The sequence below is a fragment of the Bidens hawaiensis genome, unplaced genomic scaffold (genome assembly GCF_021521415.1).
Source record: "Bidens hawaiensis isolate Kalapana, Puna unplaced genomic scaffold, B.hawaiensis_p1.1 tig00039121_1, whole genome shotgun sequence".
In the NCBI taxonomy this organism is placed as follows: Eukaryota; Viridiplantae; Streptophyta; class Magnoliopsida; order Asterales; family Asteraceae; genus Bidens; species Bidens hawaiensis.
The window spans coordinates 74,257-94,565 of record NW_027496887.1 but is presented as its reverse complement, the minus strand read 5'-3'; the positions used below and the strand labels follow the sequence as shown (position 1 = coordinate 94,565).

Here is a 20,309-nt window from a genome sequence, read left to right as displayed (position 1 = left end):
GTATTTCTGGAGCTCTCTTTATTATTATTATTATTATCATCATCATCAATGGTGGTGGTTTCGAGTGGTTTAAGTAACTCCGGTGGCGGTGTTCTTCATAATAATCTTCCTTGTAATATCCGTCGGGATGTTAATAATCCGGTTGGCGTCAGGAGATTGATTTCTGTTAGGGCGTCGGGTCCGGTAAACCCTAGGTGTGAATTTGCGTTGGATCGGAACAACGACGACGACGTTGTGAGATCGTCATCAAGCGTTTCAGCTCTTCAAGCTCTCAAATACTCCGCTGGAGACAGTCAGTTTTCATTTCAGATTATTATTCATTTTTATTATTATTATTATTGTTATTATTATTATTATTATTATTATTATTATTATTATATTTGAATTGAACTAGTGTGGTTTTGGGATAAAACCAAATCGAAAACCAAAACTTCGGTTTTTGGATTTTGGGTTTTTGTTTTGGTTTTTGGCATTTGAGCTTGAAAATTTTAGTCCGAAAATACTGTATTTAGGTATAAATAATTTCTTAATTGTTAACGAATAGGCTATTATACATTTGGCCTAAAGTATTTGAGTTACCTATTTATTAAATTCTTTATAAATTACTTAAAATAAATAAAAATCTAGAAATTCGGTTCAGTTCAATTTTTTCGGTTTTTATTACATACAAAACCAAAACCAAAACCAAACCGTTAGTTTGGTTATCACGAAAGCATAAAACCAAACCTTTGTTTTTTGTTTCAGATTGGTTTTTTTGGTTTCTTGCATACCCCTAGGATGTCGAGGCGAGTTTCTTCAGCTCGGCCAACCTTACGCAGAATCGGTCAAACTGATTGGATTAGCTGCTTTTTTACCGATTTTAGCTGTTTTTCACAGGGAAAGCTTGGAAGACGAGAATTAAATGATTGCTATGTCTATAATATTAAAAATTGAATATCAATTTTTGAACATGTATCCTTTTTAATTTATATTGATATTCACATATTTTGTTATAAATATTAACAATAAACTTATGGTATATGACATATATATAATTTCCCGAATTAATTTCTTAGTAATTTACCATATCCAAGTGGCAAGTACTTGACGCCTGAGCTGAGTACTCGCAACTCTCCAGTCAACCAACCTGGCTGCGCATAGCGCCTTCTGCAACCATGTTTATAAGGACACAAAATTAAGAAATATATGCACTAATATATACTCATATGGTTCTATTTTGGAAGTTTTTTAAGGTTTTGAGATTGCAAAATGCCAAAGTTTGGTACTTTTTTGAACAGATCATCTAGATTTAACATTGAAGTTTTGAAACTGATTTTACGAGAATATATGTGCTTATGTTGTCATAATTATGTGTACTTCTAAATAAAAATTGATGGATTTACATGGAAAGCAATGATTGTTATCGTATATTGATTTTGTGTTTTGGTGAACTTGATAGGGTATACGAAAGAAAGGAGCAGTCTTATGGTGATTGGGCTTAGTTTTCATACAGCACCAGTTGATATCCGTGAGAAGCTTTCGATTCCAGAAGCACAATTGCCACAAGCAATTAGTGAGTTATGTGCATTGAACCATATAGAAGAGGCTGCTGTTCTTAGTACTTGTAACAGGATGGAGATCTATGTCGTGGCTCTCTCCCAACATCGTGGAGTTAAGGAAGTGACTGAGTGGATGTCCAAGGTACTAATAATCTTCTAATAAAATGTAGATTCCTGACCTCATGGTTGGCAGTTGACTTTGTTTGGATGTTCATTTAGAAATTGATTTATCTGATTATTGTGACTTGCAGTTTAATGGTTGGAATTTGGATAATCATGTTCGGTTGTTTATTACCTTGTTAGTTAGGATGTGAAGTAATTAGTTTTTGATAGTCAGATTCATTCTAACTGCAACAGAATTACTTATCAAAGGGTAAAGTAAATTACTTGATTACCCCTTTGGTATTTCTATCTCACAAAAAAGTGTTTTATTTCTTTTAAATATGAATATTCTTTTATTACATTATAAATTCTTAACCACTATTTGCAGTCTGTTTTTGCCATTGCTAATTATTGGATTCTGATCATCAAAAACCACATAGATACTTTCAATACTCAAATCTTAGCAATTAGCATTGTGGGTACACAAATAATATTGTGATTTTGGAAGTGATTGTTTTTTGTTTTTTTTTTATTTTTTTGTATTGCAGGTTAGTGGTGTTTCGGTTTCAGAGATTTCTCAGCATCAATTCTTGCTTCATAACAAAGACGCCACGAAACACTTATTTGAAGTATCCGCGGGTCTCGATTCTCTCATTCTAGGCGAAGGTCAAATTCTTTCTCAGGTCAAACACGTGGTCAAAGTAGCACAAGGAGTCCCCGGTTTTGATAGGAAGATCAGCGGGCTATTCAAGCACGCAATCACAGTAGGCAAACGGGTCAGAACCGAGACCAGAATCTCTTCCGGGTCAGTGTCCGTTAGCTCAGCCGCTGTAGAACTCGCACAAATGAAGATTCCAGAATCTTCGTTTGATTCCGTGAGAGTATTAGTAGTCGGTGCAGGAAAAATGGGAAAACTCGTGATCAAACATCTGGTTGCTAAAGGCTGCACAAAAATGGTGGTTGTTAATCGAACTGAAGATAAAGTCAACGTGATACGTGGCGAGTGTGAGAACATTGACATCGTTTATCAATCGTTTTCCGAGTTATCATCTTGTGCTTCGGAGTCTGATGTTATCTTCACGTGCACGGCTTCTGAAACACCGTTATTTTTTAAAGAACAAGTCGAGACGTTTCCTACTTCAACTTCACAAAGTCAACGGATGTTTATTGACATATCCATTCCAAGAAACGTGGAGTCGTGCGTGTCGGATCTTAAAACCACACGTGTGTATAACGTTGATGATTTGAAGGAAGTTGTGGAAGCGAATAAAGAGGATCGTTCACGTAAGGCGTTAGAAGCGCAACAAATAATATCAGAAGAAGTGCACGAATTTGAAGCGTGGAAAGACTCGTTAGAGACGGTTCCAACGTTAAAGAAACTGAGGGCGTATGCTGAACGGATTCGAGCAAGTGAGTTTGACAAATGTATAGAGAAAATGGGTGATTTAACGAAAAAGCAAAAGATCGCGATTCATGGGTTAAGTAAAGGTATAGTTAATAAGTTACTCGAGGGTCCGATGCAGCATTTAAGGTCAGATGAAACAGAAGGTCGAACGTTGGATGAGATTCTTGAGAACATGCACGCGTTGAACAGGATCTTCGGGCTTGATACCGAGATCTCTATTTTAGAGGAAAAGATTCGGTCTAAGATGGAGAAGGTGAAAAGTTAACTATGATTTTGTGAGAATCATATGATTCATAGTATCCTAGTAGGGATCCATTTGTTTTAGAGGTAACAAGTTGAGTTTTATACTGATTTATTTATACGGTAATAAAGTGAGATGACTTTCCCAATTGGGGGTCTTCCAAGGGTTTGTAATGAGTGTTTTTTATAACATTGTTAAATATTTTTTCTTCTAAAATGACTTATTTTCTTTTATTTTTTTTCGATGTTTTTATAATAGCATGACTATTATAGCTGGTCCAGATTCTTATAAAGATCTGTATTATCACTTACTTAAGGTATGTTTGATATGGGCCTATGGGGTAATGGTATGGATCACTACAATCTAGCGATTGAAAAAAACAAACTCTTTTATCCAGGTAAAGATCAACACTCACAAATAAACACAAGTCCGAATAAAGTAAAACATCAACTCATCGGAAGTACACGGCAACACTATGGAGTATGGACCTACAAAGAACTTCCACAGTCGAATTCGCTCACCTTACAAACAATAACTTCTTCGAACACTTTAATTAAAGAAATCGAATTCTAGCGGACCAAGCCATATAATTATTGATTATTTCTACCAGTAATCTCCGATACAAAAACCGCCGTATTTTGTTAAAAATGAAATCAAATCATAGGAAACAAGAATTCTACTTCTTTACCTCCTCATACTCTGCTTCCGGGGCTTGTTCACCACCATCTTGCGATCCTCCAGACCCAGAACCGCCTTGCATATGCTGTCCAATCTTTGATTGTGCCTTATTTGCAGCATCAATCTTGGCCTGAATCTCAGCAGCATCCTCACCGGTAGAAGCTTTCCTTAAATCAGAAACCGCACCCTCGATTTCAGCCACCACTTCACTAGGAAGCTTGTCTCTGTACTCGTTCAGATTCTTCTCAACACTGTAGATAGTGGTGTCAGCATTGTTCTTGGCATCAATCAACGCCTTCCTTTCAGCATCCTTTTGTGCATGAAGCTCTGCATCCTTAACCATCTTCTCAATATCGGCATCTGACAGACCACCTGAGGACCTAATTGTAATTTGTTGTTCTTTCCCGGTCGACTTATCTTTAGCTGAAACTGTCACAATCCCGTTTGCATCGATATCAAACGTCACCTCAATTTGAGGCATGCCTCTTGGCGCAGGAGGAATACCCATGAGGTCAAACTCTCCCAGTAACTTATTATCAGATGCCATTTCTCGTTCTCCTTGGAGAACTTTAATCCCCACTTGAGTCTGGTTGTCGGCTGCTGTTGAAAACGTCTGCAAACAAAAACGCAATGTAACAATGTCAAAACAACTGATTGATGACTAGTGACGCGTTTAGACTCACCTGACTTTTCTTGGTTGGGATTGTGGTGTTCCTGGTAATGAGTTTGGTGAAGATGCCACCGAGCGTTTCAATACCGAGTGATAAAGGTGTGACATCAAGTAAAAGAAGTTCTTTAACATCACCACGAAGAATGCCACCTTGAATAGCTGCTCCCATCGCAACTGCCTCATCGGGGTTCACTCCTTTGCTTGGTGTCTTCCCGAAGATTTCCGTAACAACTTCCTGAACTTTGGGGACACGTGTCATCCCACCAACGAGAAGGACTTCATCAACCTCCTTGGTTGTTACACCTGCATCCTTCACACAGTTTTTGCATGGACTCTTGGTTCTCTCAATCAGGTGATTAACTAAAGCCTCAAATTTAGACCTTGTTAGAGTGATGTTCAAATGCTTAGCACCAGATGTGTCAGCTGTGATGAACGGCAAGTTAATATCGGTTTGAGTTGTGGATGAAAGTTCAATTTTAGCCTTCTCAGCAGCTTCCCTAAGTCTCTGAAGAGCGAGCCTGTCTTTTGTCAAGTCAATGCCCTCTGTTTTCTTGAACTCACCAACCAAGAAATCCAACAAGGCATTATCAAAGTCTTCTCCTCCAAGAAACGTGTCACCATTTGTTGCTTTCACCTGTATAAACAAAAAGAATTAGTATATACAATATATAGGATATCAACTTAACAGAGAAATGAAAATGCTGGATACCTCAAAGACACCATTTGATATCTCCAATATAGAAACATCAAAAGTTCCACCACCAAGATCAAAAACTGCAATAAGACCTTCTTTGTTATTCAACCCATACGAAAGTGCAGCAGCTGTTGGCTCGTTGATGATTCTCTGCACGTCTAAACCAGCAATTTTTCCAGCATCTTTAGTGGCTTGTCTTTGTGCATCATTGAAGTAAGCTGGTACGGTAATAACAGCTTTATTAATGGTCTTTCCAAGATATGCTTCAGCGGTTTCCTTCATTTTTGTAAGAACAAAAGCACCAATCTGGCTGGGAGAATACTTCTGTCCATTGGCCTCAACCCAAGCATCTCCATTTGGCGCCTTGACAATCTTATATGGAACCATTCCCATTTCTTTTTGTGTCTGGGGGTCATCATATCGTCTTCCAATCAAACGTTTGGTCCCAAATACTGTGTTTGTTGGGTTGGTAACCGCTTGACGTTTTGCAGGAGTGCCCACAATCAACTCCCCTTTCTGGTTAAAGGCCACAACTGACGGAGTTGTACGTGCTCCTTCAGCATTCTCAATAACTTTTGCAGTCTGAGTAGAAGAGCATCAACAGTTGTTTAGTAAATATTCATAAATCAAATATAAAAGTCCTTCAAACATATTAGATATGGATCTTACCTTGCCCTCCATGACTGCAACACATGAGTTTGTAGTACCCAAATCAATCCCAATAACTTCATTTCCAAGAGGTCTTGAACTGCATCAAAAGGCATGTATTAGTTACTATTAAAGAAGACAAAATCATAATCTGCTGAATAGTAGACGTGTGATACCTGAAGGGCCTAGCAATTACGCCAAATTTGTGACTCAAATGTGACCCATTCAATGATGGATTAGCTCCATTAAACTGCATGAAGATTCAATTGTTACATTCAAAAGTAGTTTTTAGATAGTTATAAAAGCACTAACAGCCTAACACACGACAATAGCAGGTGAGAATTATAAAAGAACATTTTAATCATTGATATACTCATACATATCTCCTGCTTCATACAAATTGTATCGCTTGTATGAATGAAAATTAAAGAAGCCAGGTATGATATAAACCTTGTTTTTCCGAGTTTATCGGAACATTCATCCACATAACACGCATACATTTAACGGTAAATGTCGCAGTCAATGACGGTTTAGCTCAACTTAACTGCATGAAGATTCATATTGTTGCACTCAAACATAGTTTAATTAACAAATCACTTACTGTCAAACACAAGCAATAACAGGTGAGACACTATTAAAGATCATTTCATTCACTGATACAAACACCCTGTTCCATTCGATTGCTTGACTGAAAACTAAAAAACCTAAATAAACACCTCGTTTTCACCGAGTTTATCAACACAAAACCAGCATACAATAAACAGTCAATCAGTGATGATTTAGCTTCACTTAAAACTGTATTATAATTCAAACTGTTGCATTCAAATATTCAATACTAGAACAGTCCAACACAAAACAATAACAAGTGACATATTACTGAAGATCATTTCAACTACTAATAAACATGTCATGCTCGATACAATTGCACGAATGAAAACTAAAAAAGCGAAGCGTAATAAACACCTCATTTTCACATAGTTTATCAAATCATTCATCCACTAAACCGGCTTAAAATAAACATTCAATGATACACAGTCAATCAATGATAATTAGCTTCACTTAAATGCATTAAAATTCATATTGATAAATTCAAAACTAATTATCCAGAGACTTATCAAAGCACTGCCATCTTAACACATAACAATAACAAGTGATATATTACTAACGATCAATTCAATCACTAATACATATATCCTGCCCCATATGATTATACGTATAAAAACAAAAAATAAAGCTAAGCGTGATAAACACCTCGTTTTCTCTGTGTGTATCAAATCACTCATCCGTAAAACGGCACACAATAAACAGTCAATGTTACACAGTCAAATCAATAATGATTTAGCTCCACTTAACTGTATTATAATTCATACATTTACATTCAAAACTAATTATCCAGGGATCTATTAAATCACTAACAGTCTAACACAGAACAATAACAAGTGAATATTATTATTATTAAACATCAATTCAATAACCGTTACACGTATCCTGCTCCGTACAAATGAAAACTAAACAAGCTAAACGTAATAAACACATCGTTTTCACAAACATACATAAACTGAACAAATTAAAACTAATAAAGTGTAAATAAGATGCATACGGATTTGAAGGCGTTGAGAGAAGCAGAAGAGATGTCACGTCGGCGAAGAGATCTCAGTAACGCCGAAGTAGCCATGACGGTTGAGAGTGTATGAATCTGGTAGTCTGTTATATTAGGGTTTAGGGTTTTTGAACGGAAATAAATTAACGAAATGAATTGGTCACGGAACTTGTGTTGTGTGGTCAGATATTGGGCTACTTGGAGGACGGATGGGCTGTTATTATTATTATTATTATTATTATTATGACCGTTCCACTAATATAAATTGGATGTGTTAGGTTTTTTTGAAGCTTCTAGTTGCCCCTACCACCTCCTTTACGTTTTAAGTTTTTAACTACTACTACTATTATTATTATTATTATTGTTACTAATATACGTTTATGTTAGTTCGTAATTCTAATTTTTTTTTATTATAGTTCTGATACGAACCATGTGAGTAAAACAGGCCAAACCCAGACATGACACCACCAGGCTCGCTTGTTTTTTTAGGTAAATTGGCCGTAGGTTGCATTTCCATATTGGTATTTGCTAAATTGGTGTATTTAAATTCTTTTGGTTTTTATAATGAAAGGCAGAAATCAGTTTGTCCCATCGTATATTCCTCCTTCATATTATTTCTTTTGCGATTGGTTCATCTCGAATAGAACCGGAATGAGTTCACTTCTAGATCTTTTTCTTTTCTCTTAAATCATAACGTCATAAAAGTTGAAGATGTTAATCTTGATTAAAAGGAGATAAAATTTGTTTTAGTTTATTTAGTTATATCTATCAGATTAGTCTAGATTAGTTTAAATTTAGCTTAAATGTTATGAGATAACTGTTTGAGTTTATATACGTTTAGGTCGTTTGAGTTTATCGGGTACTTTTTTGTTTGTTAATAATATTTTGGTTGTTTGATCGAATTTTCCAACAATAGTTAGGTATTTATATTTTACAAATTACTTATAACAATTTGAAAATGGTTAGAAATTTTAAGTGCTTGCCGCATCAAGTTTGGATATAGACGAGTCCTTAATGCTTACAATGTTACTTGATATTTCGTAACTCTTGCTACCTAAATCTTGATTTTGTGATGGATGTGATCAGCATAAGATCATCTAACCAATATGTGGAAAGTGTTATTCTTTAAAATGTTGATTTATTTTAAAGACGGTATTTTATTCACAACAAATAACCACCAAGATACCATAAAGGTACAAACAAAATTACATGATTAGATGTTAAATTTGTTGAGTGTGAAGCCACTCTTGTGGTTTGTCAAAAAAAACAGATGCAGAAAAAGTGTTATTCTTTAAAATGTTGATTTTTTTTAAAGACGGTATTCTATTCACAACAAATAACCACTAAGATACCGTAAATGTACAAACAAAATTACATGATTAGATGTTAAATTTGTTGAGTGTAAAGCCACTCTTGTGGAGGCAGAAAAAGTGTTATTCTTTAAAATGTTGATTTTTTTTAAAGGCCGGTATTCTATTCACAACAAATAACCACCAATATACCATAAAGGTACAAACAAAATTACATGATTAGATGTTAAATTTGTTGAGTGTGAAGCCACTCTTGTGGTTTGTCAAAAAACAAAGGCAGAAAAACGTGTGTGAAAACTGCAACCATGTTTGCAGCCTGTCAAAAGAAGTGGCTGAAGACAACTGTGTGTTATCCATTTCTTCTGCAACATTAATTTCTTTGTTTGAAAAAATCCTATATAATCTCTATATAAGAGACTGATCTTGTATCTGTTTATATCATCAACAAGAAATAAAAACCTCCTAGTTACTGAGAGTGGACGTAGGTCAGAGCCGGACCGAACCACTATAACTCTTTGTGTTGTTATTGATTGTGAGCTGAGTGGTGTGTGATTTGTGTTCGTGTGTTTGACCCGTCTGATCCTAACAAAATTTGCACCAATTGTCCCAACCAACTCCAAATTTCTTCGATCTTGAGACCATCCATAGAAAGCTTAGTATCTTTATGTTCTCCATAACTTGTGTCGGACTAGTATTTGTCTCGTTAAAGATCTTGTTATTCCTTGCTCTCCGTATACACCACATTGTAACCGGGAAAATCACTTGAAGTAGCTTTGTTTGTTTTGGATTATGGCCTGAACAATTTTCATAATTCCAGACATCATTTAGTGAGAAGGTGAAAAAAATTTGTTGTTTAAAATGGGAATGGAAAAGATTGTTTACAAAGTCACTTTATTTTTGGGATGATTAGAAAGTGGCTTACAAAAGTTTTAATAGTGTTTGTTTGAAGTAAGATAAATGTGTTGAACATTCTTAAAATGTTTGTTATATGACAAACACACCATTGTATGATTTGTTTGGCTGATTCTTTGTAGGTTTTTTATAAAAGACTATTTTACATTTTGAATTAATTACATACATTAACTTTTCAAATTTTCTAAATTTTTATAAAAGACTATTTTACATTTTGAGTTAATTAATTATATACGTTCAGCATTTTAAATTTTATAAATTTTTCTCCATGAGTAGCCATTTGTCATTTATCATGTACCTGAAAAGTCTTACATGTTATACCTGAAAAGTCTAAGAGATTAAAAATGATAAGTACTCAAGTAATACATCTCATTTGAGTCCAATCCATTACATATTTAACACACAGTATTAAAAAAGCTCTATTTGTTGCACAACTCTTCTAAGTCCATTTTGTCCCATGAGTAGCCATTTGTCATTTATCATGTACCTGAAAAGTCTTACATGTTATACCTGAAAAGTCTAAGAGATTAAAAATGATAAGTACTCAAATAATACATCTCATTTGAGTCCAATCCATTACATATTTAACACACAGTATTAAAAAAGCTCTATTTGTTGCACAACTCTTCTAAGTCCATTTTGTCCCGCGTTACCCAACCAATTAGAATTGAACACACTTATTAAAAAGAACTTAATTTGTTGTGTAACTCGTTTCAGTCCCTATAAAAAAAAGTTAGCAGTTAGAACTAGTCCATTTCAACCCGTTACCCAACCCATCAACCGGTTATCAAGCTCTTTGATGTAAAACTGGGAAGTGAAGTTGCAATTAGTAACATCCAAAATAGAATTTGCTTCAGTTTTTCACAGAATATTATTGCATACCAACAGAACTTGTAGCAACAAATGAAGCTGAATGACTTTGAAGTCATAAGTTTAGATACACAGGACTTATCATTCCTCACAAAATCAATCTGATAAAGGGCTACAAAACTTTTGTAGCAACACAATCAAACAAATGACTACATAAAAAATCGTTCTAAGCTAACATAGAAATAATCATGAAACTCAATGAATGATTGACAAAACAAAAACTAACATTAAACATAAACCACCAGCACCTTAAGCAACTATCTTTGAGCAAGTTCTTGGCAGATGTGAGGTGTGAAAGTTTGGTTCTTTAGCAATAGTCACGGGTTGTTTTCCCCTTGACGTGGATCTTGCAGCAGAAACAGCTCTACTTTTGTTTGCCCCCACCGTAACATCACTTAATAATTTAGAAGATTTTTCCTTTATTACACCGAGTTGCTGACCTGGAATCCTGCATATTCAATCCAGTAATAACTTGCTTTAGTTTTCTTGCTAATTCAAGAAACCAATCAACCATATAGATACCAAACAAGGACTACCTTTGAGATCTTGTCTTTAAGCTGGTCATGGGTCTTTGAAGTGTTGATTCAGGGCGTTTTCGTGCAGTGTCATTTGAAAAGTTTTCGTTTTTCTGGAAACATAAATTGTAACATATGAATAAAAGTTGTATAACATCAGGATTTGTTTATATGCAATATATACGTACTGGAACTCGATATGTTCTCTTTATTACGCTTGTATCTTTTGCAACCTCCTTTTTAGGAGCAGGAAGATGAAGCTTTTTCTCTAGATTAGCTTCTTTAAGAATCCCTCTTTCCTACAAACAAACCAATAACTTGATTGCTATACATGTTTGTGAAAGTCAAAAAATCATTAGATATACTGCAATTACGGCTTCTTACATCAGTTCTTAGCCTAAAAGGCTTGATGCTTGTAGGCTTTGGTTTTTTGCATTTCATAACACCAGGACCCGCAGTTTGAACAACCTTGTTCTTTTTATGTATCTCCTTATTGAGCATCTTATCGCCCAATGGCTGGTTAGATCTGTGTGCATATAGGTGTTATTAGCTAGAAATTAAAGCACATGACATGAAATATCAAATTTTAAAATCAACCAATATCATACCTGTTATTATCTTGAGGATTTAAAGCATTTTCTTTACCATCATCCATCTGCTCATTTTCAAATCCAACATTCACTTCATTTGAATGATCTTCAGTTACCATATTCTCTTTATCTTCTTCTATATTTGACAAACCTTTGATTTCAGCTCCCAAAGGATGTGAATTTGAAGCTTCAGAAGTTTCATGGGGAATTAAAGCCTTTTCTTCCACTTCATTTGAATGATCTTCAGCACTCACCATGTTTTCTTTATCTTCTATATTCGACATATCTTTGATTTTTGAATGATCTTCAGCACTCACCATGCTTTCTTTATCTTCTATATTCGACACATCTTTGATTTTTGAATGATCTTCAGCGTTCACCATGTTTTCTTTATCTTCTATATTCGACAAATCTTTGATTTCAGCTCTCAAAGCATGCAAATTTGAAGCTTCAGAAGTTTCATGGGGAATTGAAGACTTTCCTTTCGCTTCATTTGAATGATCTTCAGCACATATAATGTTCTCTTTGTCTTCTATACTCGACAAATCATTATATTCAGCTTTCAAAGCATGTGAATTTGAAGTGGCAGAAGTTTCATGATGAATCATATCTTCTTTCTTGCTAACTTCAGATGTGAAACCATCGTTCGGTTTCACATCAACCACTTGCTCATGCACAGATTGACATTTTTCAGTGAAAGTCTTCTTGTTCTCAGTCTTTGTAGACTTTGCAGATGCCAAAGACTTTTTCTCACTCCTGCAAATCTTTAATTGTTTTCTTGATGAATCTTCGGTTTCTGTTTTCTTGGGCTTGCTAACACTACCCTTTACTGTCTTCTTTTGACTTGCTAATCCAAGCCTCTTCATCCCTTCACAAATCTTTGTTAAAGGAGTATGCAATTCAACAGACTTTTTAAGAACAATAGCCTTCTTTGGAGAACGAAAAACCAGAGCCTTTGCAACCGCTCGACTTTTAACCACATCAACAGTGGTTGTTTTTGGATTTTGAACACTTCTAAACGAGTTGGGATTCGGTTGACACATTTTGTTCCTTGGTGTTGTCATATATTTGGCAGCAACTTGCCTCGTTCTCGCCACTGGTGTGGAACCAACTTTTGAACATGGTCCGGTTTTGTTTTGTGGGTCCCCATTCTTGTGAGAAGTCAAAGAAGAAGCCATGTTAAACTTTGGTATCCTGGGCTTGGATGGCTTTGCAGGAGCTGAAAGTGGACATTTTATACTAAAGCACAAGAACATGAAGTGTTAGCAACTTGGTATCTGATTAAGGTTTTTCTGTTACTAAGAAGATAATTACTGTCATAAAGTATGTACCTGGAGTGTTCCCTGCATAATGCTCTTCTAAGCTTGATATTGGGACTTCTTGCTGCCATAACCTATTGGACATTCATAAGTACATTAACAAGTTATTCTTACATTTGAATGTTGGAAAATATTGTTATTGTAATAGAAGAACAAATACTCACTCTAAGAACAAAGTTTTTAGAGATCTCTTCAGGGTTGATCTCCTCCTCGTGCTTTCGGTCACACCCTGAGCACAATTTTGATCATGTTAACAAAATGTACCAGACTCTAATCAGGATAATCAGGGGTGCAAATGAGCCAAGCCGGCTCGTGAGCTACTCGAGATCGGCTCGTTAAAAGCTCCAGTTGATCCGAGCGATCCCAAGCTTGAGCCTTAAAAAAAGTTTGTTTAATAAACAAGCATGAACCCGAGCTTCACTTATCGAGCTTGAGCCAGCTCGCAAGCCTAAACCAGCCTATTATTTATATAATCTTTATTTAATGTGTTAAATATATATTTATATAACTTTTATTATATATAAAATTATGATAAATATAACTAAATAATATATATTATAATCTATAACAAAACAATAATTAAAAAGTAATTAAAAATGTTTATAATTTAATTAAAAAATAATTAAATATATATTATGGTTTAAAAATATTTATATATATTAAGTTTATGAATTAATTAAAAATGTATAATATATATATATATATATATAATTAAAAAATAATTTAAAATGTTTATGAATTAATTAACAAATACTAAACGAGAAACGAGTCGAGCCTGAGCCAAGCTCAAGCTTGAAAAAACGTCTCACACGCCAAGCTCGATCTTTAAAAAAAGAGCTCGAGCTCTCTTAAGTCAAAACAAGCCGAGCTCTAGCCCTTGAGCTCTCGTAAGTCAAAACGAGCCGAGCTCAAGCCTAGTTGAGCTCGGGCTCGGCTCGTTTGCACCCTTATGATAATATCAATCCATAAACAAAATTAGCAGCCAAATCTTCAATTATCTAGATCAGGGACAAGGTTTCTGTTGTTGCCCTAATTTATTCTAAAATTTCAGTATATTATGATTATGAATAAAGCATCAATTCACGATTGATTAATAACTTTGAATTAACAAGTAACAAGTACAATACATCCTAATTTAAAGTATCCAAAGTCATCATATCTTAAATTCTAACAACAATATGAACTGAGAATTTTGAATCACATACCAACCCTAGAGCAGAACCAGTACCGATCATCGGTGCGAACGGTATAGGTTTCGTAAAATCGACAAACTTAGGAGCTTCAATCCTCTCATAAAACTCCTCATCGTTATCATCCTCAACCCTAACTTCTTCTTCTGGTTTAATCTCAGTTTCCTCTACCGAGCTGCGGTCCATCGGTTCGGGCATCGGCTGAATCGTCTGGTCCTCCATTCTTCAGACACGATTGAAAGAGAAATGTAGCCGTTGGATGATTGTTGTGTGTTGAGTTCTGTGTGTTTGTGAGAGAGATCTGATGATTATTTGAACTTGACGACTACTTGTAACTAGCCGTTGGGATTCGTTGCATTTGGTAATTGATTCTGCTAGGCCCAGTTTCATTACGAAGCCCGAACCCGGTTAGGTTCTAAGCCCATTGGGTTTTAAAGGTCATATACAAAGACAATTAGAAAACAAACCGCTTCTAAGCCCATTGTTCGAAAAAACCGGTCTGGAACAGGTTCGTTGGAAACCGAACCTAACCGCTCTAACAAAAAATACTGGTTCCTAAACCGACCTTGTCCGACGGTTCATCACAAGTTCCCCTTCTTGAACTATTACACTGATTTTAAAACCGGTTTTATACACCTCTAACAACAAATGCAGCAGGGAGGGTTATTTTTTTCTAAAGTTTAGTATTTGATTTTGGATCAAATTTTATTATATAAATTTTCAACAAAAAATGGACCCGGTTAATCATATTCAAACTTGAGTTGTATAACTTTTACTTTACAAAAAAAAAATATGTGTACTTTTTATTTTCCTAATAGTGATAACTTGCACCCTATGTACTAAACCACATGTCAGTAATTCGTGTTAGGATCTATCAAGAGGATGGGTAACTTGGTACACCCAAGACCGTGACGAAGCCAAAATTTAAAATTAAAAGGGCAACTCATGTTGATAAAAATGGTTAAGTACAAAATGCACCATAAAACTGTAATGCCGTGTTTGCGCCACACGTGCGTGTGCAAGCTAGGGTGTGAAGCTCATATGTTTCTTTGTGCCAACTATTGTATGAGGCACGTTTCATCCATATCAAGCTCTCATATACTAGAGCATAAAATCAATCAATCAATCAATCATGCCCAGTAGCAAAGCTATAAGTAGGGTCTGGGAGGGTGGGATGTAGGCACACCGTACCTCTATCCAAAGGAATACTAGAGCATAAAATAATTTAAAAAAATTATTGAAAATTATTGTTATTAGACACGTGTAAATATAACTATTGTGGTGTATATCACATTTTTTTCACTCATTTTCAACAGATTTTAATAAAATATTATTTAAAATTTAACCAACTAAATAAATACAATTAAAATACTATGTGTAAGTACTAAACGACTTTAGTCGCTGTCAAAAAAGATTTAGGGGCTGTTTGGTAAACCACTTAATTGAGTCATTCAGACAAATACATCTGATTCGCTCAGATATAAGAGCTATTCAGACTGTTTGGCTCTTCTAAATGATACACCTGAATGAGATTCTAAACATCTGATTCGGTAAGTGATAAAATGTAGCTGAATGAGATCTGAATAAAAAAAGGACCAGAATACCCTAACGTTCCTTCTCCTTATCAACCAACAGCGCTTCCTCCTTCTAATCCCAAATCGCAAATCTGCTACTTTGCTAGCGAGGTAATCAGCCCTTCAAACACATCTTCTACCCTGGTAATTATTTTTATGCAATAGTAATTTGTGATTTCCAAAATTGATGAACCATTTGGTTCGTTCTTTGTTCTCCCATCTGCTATGCTTGTATATTGTTTGTGTGTTTTTAGTTTATAGAATTGATTAATCAGATTGATATGATTATGTTAGAGATTAGGGCTTCAATTCTATTTTTCATCAAAATGAAATAAAGTGGGACTGACCATGTATATTGTGTTTGTTTTTATATTAAGGGGTCGGTTTGGTTCCGCGATTTGGTCTGATGCATTTTATACCTGATTTGAAACCTAGAGTTTCATGTCCTTCCAATTATATATATATATATATATATATATATATATATACATTAATTCAAAAGTTATGATTACTCACATAATGTTATTGCGTGTTTCTCTTATTGCTTTTTGATTAAAACAAACAGAGATACATGTTGAGGCAGGCAGACTCGTAACAAATACGGCTGCACCGGCGTTCTTCTTCGTTCTAGCATACATAACCTTAATTTTCAAAATTCATCAATGGAGAAGCGTGGCACATTTAGAAATTGAAGGTAAACACCAACATCCCAAAAAGTATATTTATGTTCGCTTAAAATTTTAGGTTCGCATATAAGCTGGGTTGTTCATGTTTCTCTGTGTGATAGTTCACGCTAAGTGGAGCTAACAAGAAGGAATAATAGGTCATACCTACTGACAGTTTCCTATCACACGTATATCAGTACCAAAAAAGGTATTACTCATTTTTACTATCTTATTATTCTTTTTTTTAACTTATTATAGTTTAGTTTATGATGGTTGCATGTTTGATGATTGGAATTCACTCCAATGGTTGGAGAGTGTGAGTTTCTCACCATGTACTTATTATGGTTTAGTTGGCCGGTTTGTGTTTTTCTGAAAGAAGACGTGTTGTTTGATTTATGTATTTGTCTAATGTGTCTGTTATTATAATATAGGCTGTCTATGTCTGCCTTTTGATTTGTGTTTGTTACGCGTATTTCTCTCAGGGTCATCCAGTCAAATTGTTGGTCAACTGTGAAGTTCTTTTGCGAGCTGTTCACCTGCTCAGGTAATTAGGTTATGTTGGTTCAACTTTTACATTGTCTATACATTTTTGAATAGTATCAACTACATAACAAGTATGTAGTTATTCAAAATTCATTATTGGTGTTCTTTTGCAGGTCTTCCATCTGTACTTAAGTTTTGCTTCCAGGATGACTTCGTCTTTTGACAAGGTATTTTGCCTTTAAAGTGTCTTTTGTTATGTCAAAGTCTTCGTTAGTGAATTACGATCAGTAGTGGTCTTTAGATATTACATGTTTGGCATTACGTTAGCTTTAGACTTTCTTGACTCTTTTGTCGTTACTAAATATTGCCACTCTTTTTGGACATCCACAGGCCCTATCATATAATCTAATCAAAACGCAGCTAAGGGTTCGCCAAACTTTTTGGACAAACAAGCAAACGTGGTTAACTGCCAACCTTAACCTTTTGTAATGAAGTTTTTTTCATACATTATGTAACTAAATTATGTAAATCATAACCAAGAAGTTAGCAGTATGTTTTCTCCATGACATAGTATGTATGCAAACGTTAGGTGTGTATGTTTTCTCAAGATATTAATAGTAACTAACAAAACCAATAATGAAAGTTTGTTTAGTGTTAAGTTTAGTGACTTGGTGAACTATTTTTAAAATGTATTTTGGTTTGTTATAATGAAAGTTTGTTTTGAGATGTATTTTAATTGGTTATAATGAAAGCTTTGGTCATTCAGTACCGTTATTAGGAGCTATGACTAAACAGATATATATCATTCACTACGAAATAGTTTAGAGGGTAATATAGTCATTCTGATAAACATTCAGAGGTCCAAACAAACAACACTTTGCTGGTTCAGCACTTACTGGTTCAGATTCTCTTAATCATTCAGACCTTTTACTGGTTCAGCACTTAATGGCTCAGTATTGTAGCAATTGGGTAAATTTGTAAAAACATCTCATGAAACTTCTAGAAGAATGCCGAGCAAAAAGTAAACGTGCTTGTCGTTTATCATGACAAAACTTTTTATTTTGTACACATGAAATGAGTAGGCAGTATAAAAATAATAAAATATACATTGTCACTAGAAACTACTAATTGTAAGTTTATAACTTGTATTCTTCTTCATTACAATATTAAACTTTTATTGTTGATATTTGTTTTGAAGAAGTGGTATATATGTATCGATGCATGTATGTGGTCGGAAGGTGCACACGTTATTCATACCTATGACATACGGAGAGAGACACAATGTAGTATCCGGCCCCTAGTAAGCTCAATTGGTTTCCACATGTTTTTTTTTTAATGTTGTGTTCTTTGGATATTTTCGATTCAAATGGGTTGTGTAATTTAATGAGACGGTCTAATCATTATTTGAGTAGGTGGCTCGTAGTTATGCAAACCTAATTTTATGTCAAAATGTAGCCTTGTTCGATTGACATTATTTAAAACATGTTGGAGACTGATTACAACATTTAGCGGTACGAGTTCATAGAATACGCATATTGGTAATCATATAAACCATTTCCCAATTTAACTTACGATGCAAAGCTTAAAACAACTTGATCATCCCCTCACATCTCTTTTACCGTCAAAGTACATGATTGTCTTATACAAATATCACACATTAGAAAGAATAAACTAGCATCACTCCCAACCTATTTAAATAAAAAAATGTTGTATCGTCAGTTTGACTTATTTAGACGGTTATAACAATTACGGTAGTCTGCTTTTGTGATTATAACTTAAATGCGGGTGAGAAGGAATCATATTGGTTTAATCAAACAGAACTCCTTATTTATATTATAATAAGATCTAGATATTAAAAATGGATAGTCTGGTGAAATAAAAGAAAATATTAAATGTTTTCTATATGAAACCATGAATATCCTAATGACTAAATCGTAACATTAATTTAGGACTTGAGCTTAAACTCTATTGGTTTAGGAACGATACATAATTTGTTCTTGGTTAAGAAAGAGACACCAAGTGTATGCTATTAGATAGCATAGGATTTGACCAAGAGATGTGATTTGTATATCCGTTGAAAATTATTTATAATATTTTCTTTTGTTTTGATATAAGGATAAATATACAAGTCCCTTTTACATTTTTAAGTTGTATAAATCACTCTCACACACCCAAGTATACTATAGTTGTTCACAAATGTTTTTCTCTTGATTTCAATATTTTTCATTTCATTACTTGCCCTTCAAATTAGGTCCTACTTATGGCTTTAACTCGTAAAAGTATATGTGAGTTTTTTAACCTCTAAAGTCGCAAATGGGAAAGCAATACGGACGGAAGACTTCGGATGTTGAGGAGCATGAGAGATAAGTCATCGTCTAAAACCGCTAAGCGTACGTGAGTAATGTTTACGGGTTTTTTGAGAAGACTGGAAAATGGAAGGATGGTTCGTGGAACACTTCAAATTGTGGGGTGGTCGTGTAGAACCTTTTATTTATAACGACGAACACACACACACAACAATTTAATGAAGATAAACACGACGTGCCACTAGAAAAAGAGGCTATATGTGATCGATAATAGTTTTGGTCTATTATTTATCAAGTAAAATCTTTACGTATACTAGACAAAAATTACTTTAAATAACAAATCATATACTCTTTTGGTAATAAAATATATATGATTATAACTTATAAGAAAAATATTGTCAAATATCTAAAATAGAATAGGTCTTGTCTCATAAAAACTTGCAATACACACAACCAAATTAAGGCATTTATAGCAAAAATAAAACAGACTAATTTACATGTTTTAAATCATTGTTTTATTATGAAAATAATGCATCATTGTTTTAAAACAGACTATAAGATGAAGATTCAATATTTCAATCCTCATTCCCCACAGGTAGATTTCAATATGTGGACTTTAAAGCCGTTTGAAATGATGTTTTTAATATGGTTTGATAAATTACGTGGTAAAATATACTTATATATAGGGATTCATTGATAAAATGAAAGTTAGAAAGAGAGTGGTGTAGGATTATATATTTGTTTTGGGTGTTTACAAATTTAACTTTTTTAATGATATAATAGACTTAATTGATACTGACTAAATTCGTAAGTTTTGTTATAAGTATTTATTTTGTTAAATGTTATGAAACCTAAAAAGAAAATTAATTATAATGGGACTCAAACCCTAAATCATGTGGAGACTAAAGTTTGATTCTCACTTGTGTCACTTTGGTAGATTAAGGGAATGAAATATTTGAGTCAGGCCTTGTACAAGTTTGTCAGATCAAATCCCGAGCT

The 20,309-nt window shown here is 34.4% G+C and overlaps 4 protein-coding genes across 4 annotated transcripts; 1 reads left to right on the top strand and 3 right to left on the bottom strand.

The window, feature by feature from the left end:
* Positions 1-3,481, top strand: LOC143591010 (glutamyl-tRNA reductase 2, chloroplastic-like). The gene is made up of 3 exons (XM_077071336.1): positions 1-292; positions 1,439-1,680; positions 2,189-3,481. The coding sequence occupies exons 1-3, from the start codon at positions 49-51 to the stop codon at positions 3,308-3,310; spliced, it is 1,608 nt and encodes a 535-aa protein (XP_076927451.1). The 5' UTR covers positions 1-48; the 3' UTR covers positions 3,311-3,481.
* Positions 3,482-3,847: 366 nt separating this feature from the next.
* Positions 3,848-7,782, bottom strand: LOC143591009 (heat shock 70 kDa protein, mitochondrial-like). Its single transcript, XM_077071335.1, has 6 exons — positions 7,577-7,782; positions 6,153-6,226; positions 5,998-6,076; positions 5,344-5,910; positions 4,648-5,268; positions 3,848-4,577 (listed from the first exon to the last, which is right to left on the bottom strand). Exons 1-6 carry the CDS (start codon positions 7,649-7,651, stop codon positions 3,963-3,965), a joined length of 2,031 nt encoding a protein of 676 aa, XP_076927450.1. The 5' UTR covers positions 7,652-7,782; the 3' UTR covers positions 3,848-3,962.
* Positions 7,783-10,749: 2,967 nt separating this feature from the next.
* On the bottom strand, positions 10,750-12,951 carry LOC143591017 (uncharacterized). The gene is made up of 5 exons (XM_077071343.1): positions 11,792-12,951; positions 11,568-11,709; positions 11,372-11,482; positions 11,205-11,296; positions 10,750-11,116 (listed from the first exon to the last, which is right to left on the bottom strand). Exons 1-5 carry the CDS (start codon positions 12,949-12,951, stop codon positions 10,918-10,920), a joined length of 1,704 nt encoding a protein of 567 aa, XP_076927458.1. The 3' UTR covers positions 10,750-10,917.
* LOC143591014 (uncharacterized) lies at positions 12,521-14,498 on the bottom strand. Its single transcript, XM_077071341.1, has 4 exons — positions 14,298-14,498; positions 13,257-13,321; positions 13,105-13,166; positions 12,521-13,012 (listed from the first exon to the last, which is right to left on the bottom strand). The coding sequence occupies exons 1-4, from the start codon at positions 14,478-14,480 to the stop codon at positions 13,008-13,010; spliced, it is 315 nt and encodes a 104-aa protein (XP_076927456.1). The 5' UTR covers positions 14,481-14,498; the 3' UTR covers positions 12,521-13,007.
* Positions 14,499-20,309: the final 5,811 nt, after the last annotated feature.

Bases quoted from the DNA above. Each gene is read 5' to 3' on its own strand.
- LOC143591010 (XM_077071336.1), top strand. From the start codon at position 49: ATGGTGGTGGTTTCGAGTGGTTTAAGTAACTCCGGTGGCGGTGTTCTT. The intron at 293-1,438 runs GTCAGTTTTCAT...TGAACTTGATAG, and splicing joins CAAATACTCCGCTGGAGACA to GGTATACGAAAGAAAGGAGC. The intron at 1,681-2,188 runs GTACTAATAATC...TTTGTATTGCAG, and splicing joins TGACTGAGTGGATGTCCAAG to GTTAGTGGTGTTTCGGTTTC.
- LOC143591017 (XM_077071343.1), bottom strand. From the start codon at position 12,951: ATGGCTTCTTCTTTGACTTCTCACAAGAATGGGGACCCACAAAACAAA. The intron at 11,710-11,791 runs GTATGATATTGG...ATATGCACACAG, and splicing joins AATCCTCAAGATAATAACAG to ATCTAACCAGCCATTGGGCG. The intron at 11,483-11,567 runs GTAAGAAGCCGT...GTTTGTTTGTAG, and splicing joins CTTTTAGGCTAAGAACTGAT to GAAAGAGGGATTCTTAAAGA.
- LOC143591009 (XM_077071335.1), bottom strand. From the start codon at position 7,651: ATGGCTACTTCGGCGTTACTGAGATCTCTTCGCCGACGTGACATCTCT. The intron at 6,077-6,152 runs GTATCACACGTC...CTTTTGATGCAG, and splicing joins GTAATTGCTAGGCCCTTCAG to TTCAAGACCTCTTGGAAATG. The intron at 5,269-5,343 runs GTATCCAGCATT...TTGTTTATACAG, and splicing joins TATCAAATGGTGTCTTTGAG to GTGAAAGCAACAAATGGTGA.
- LOC143591014 (XM_077071341.1), bottom strand. From the start codon at position 14,480: ATGCCCGAACCGATGGACCGCAGCTCGGTAGAGGAAACTGAGATTAAA. The intron at 13,322-14,297 runs GTATGTGATTCA...AATTGTGCTCAG, and splicing joins CTGGTTCTGCTCTAGGGTTG to GGTGTGACCGAAAGCACGAG. The intron at 13,167-13,256 runs GTGAGTATTTGT...AATGTCCAATAG, and splicing joins CTAAAAACTTTGTTCTTAGA to GTTATGGCAGCAAGAAGTCC.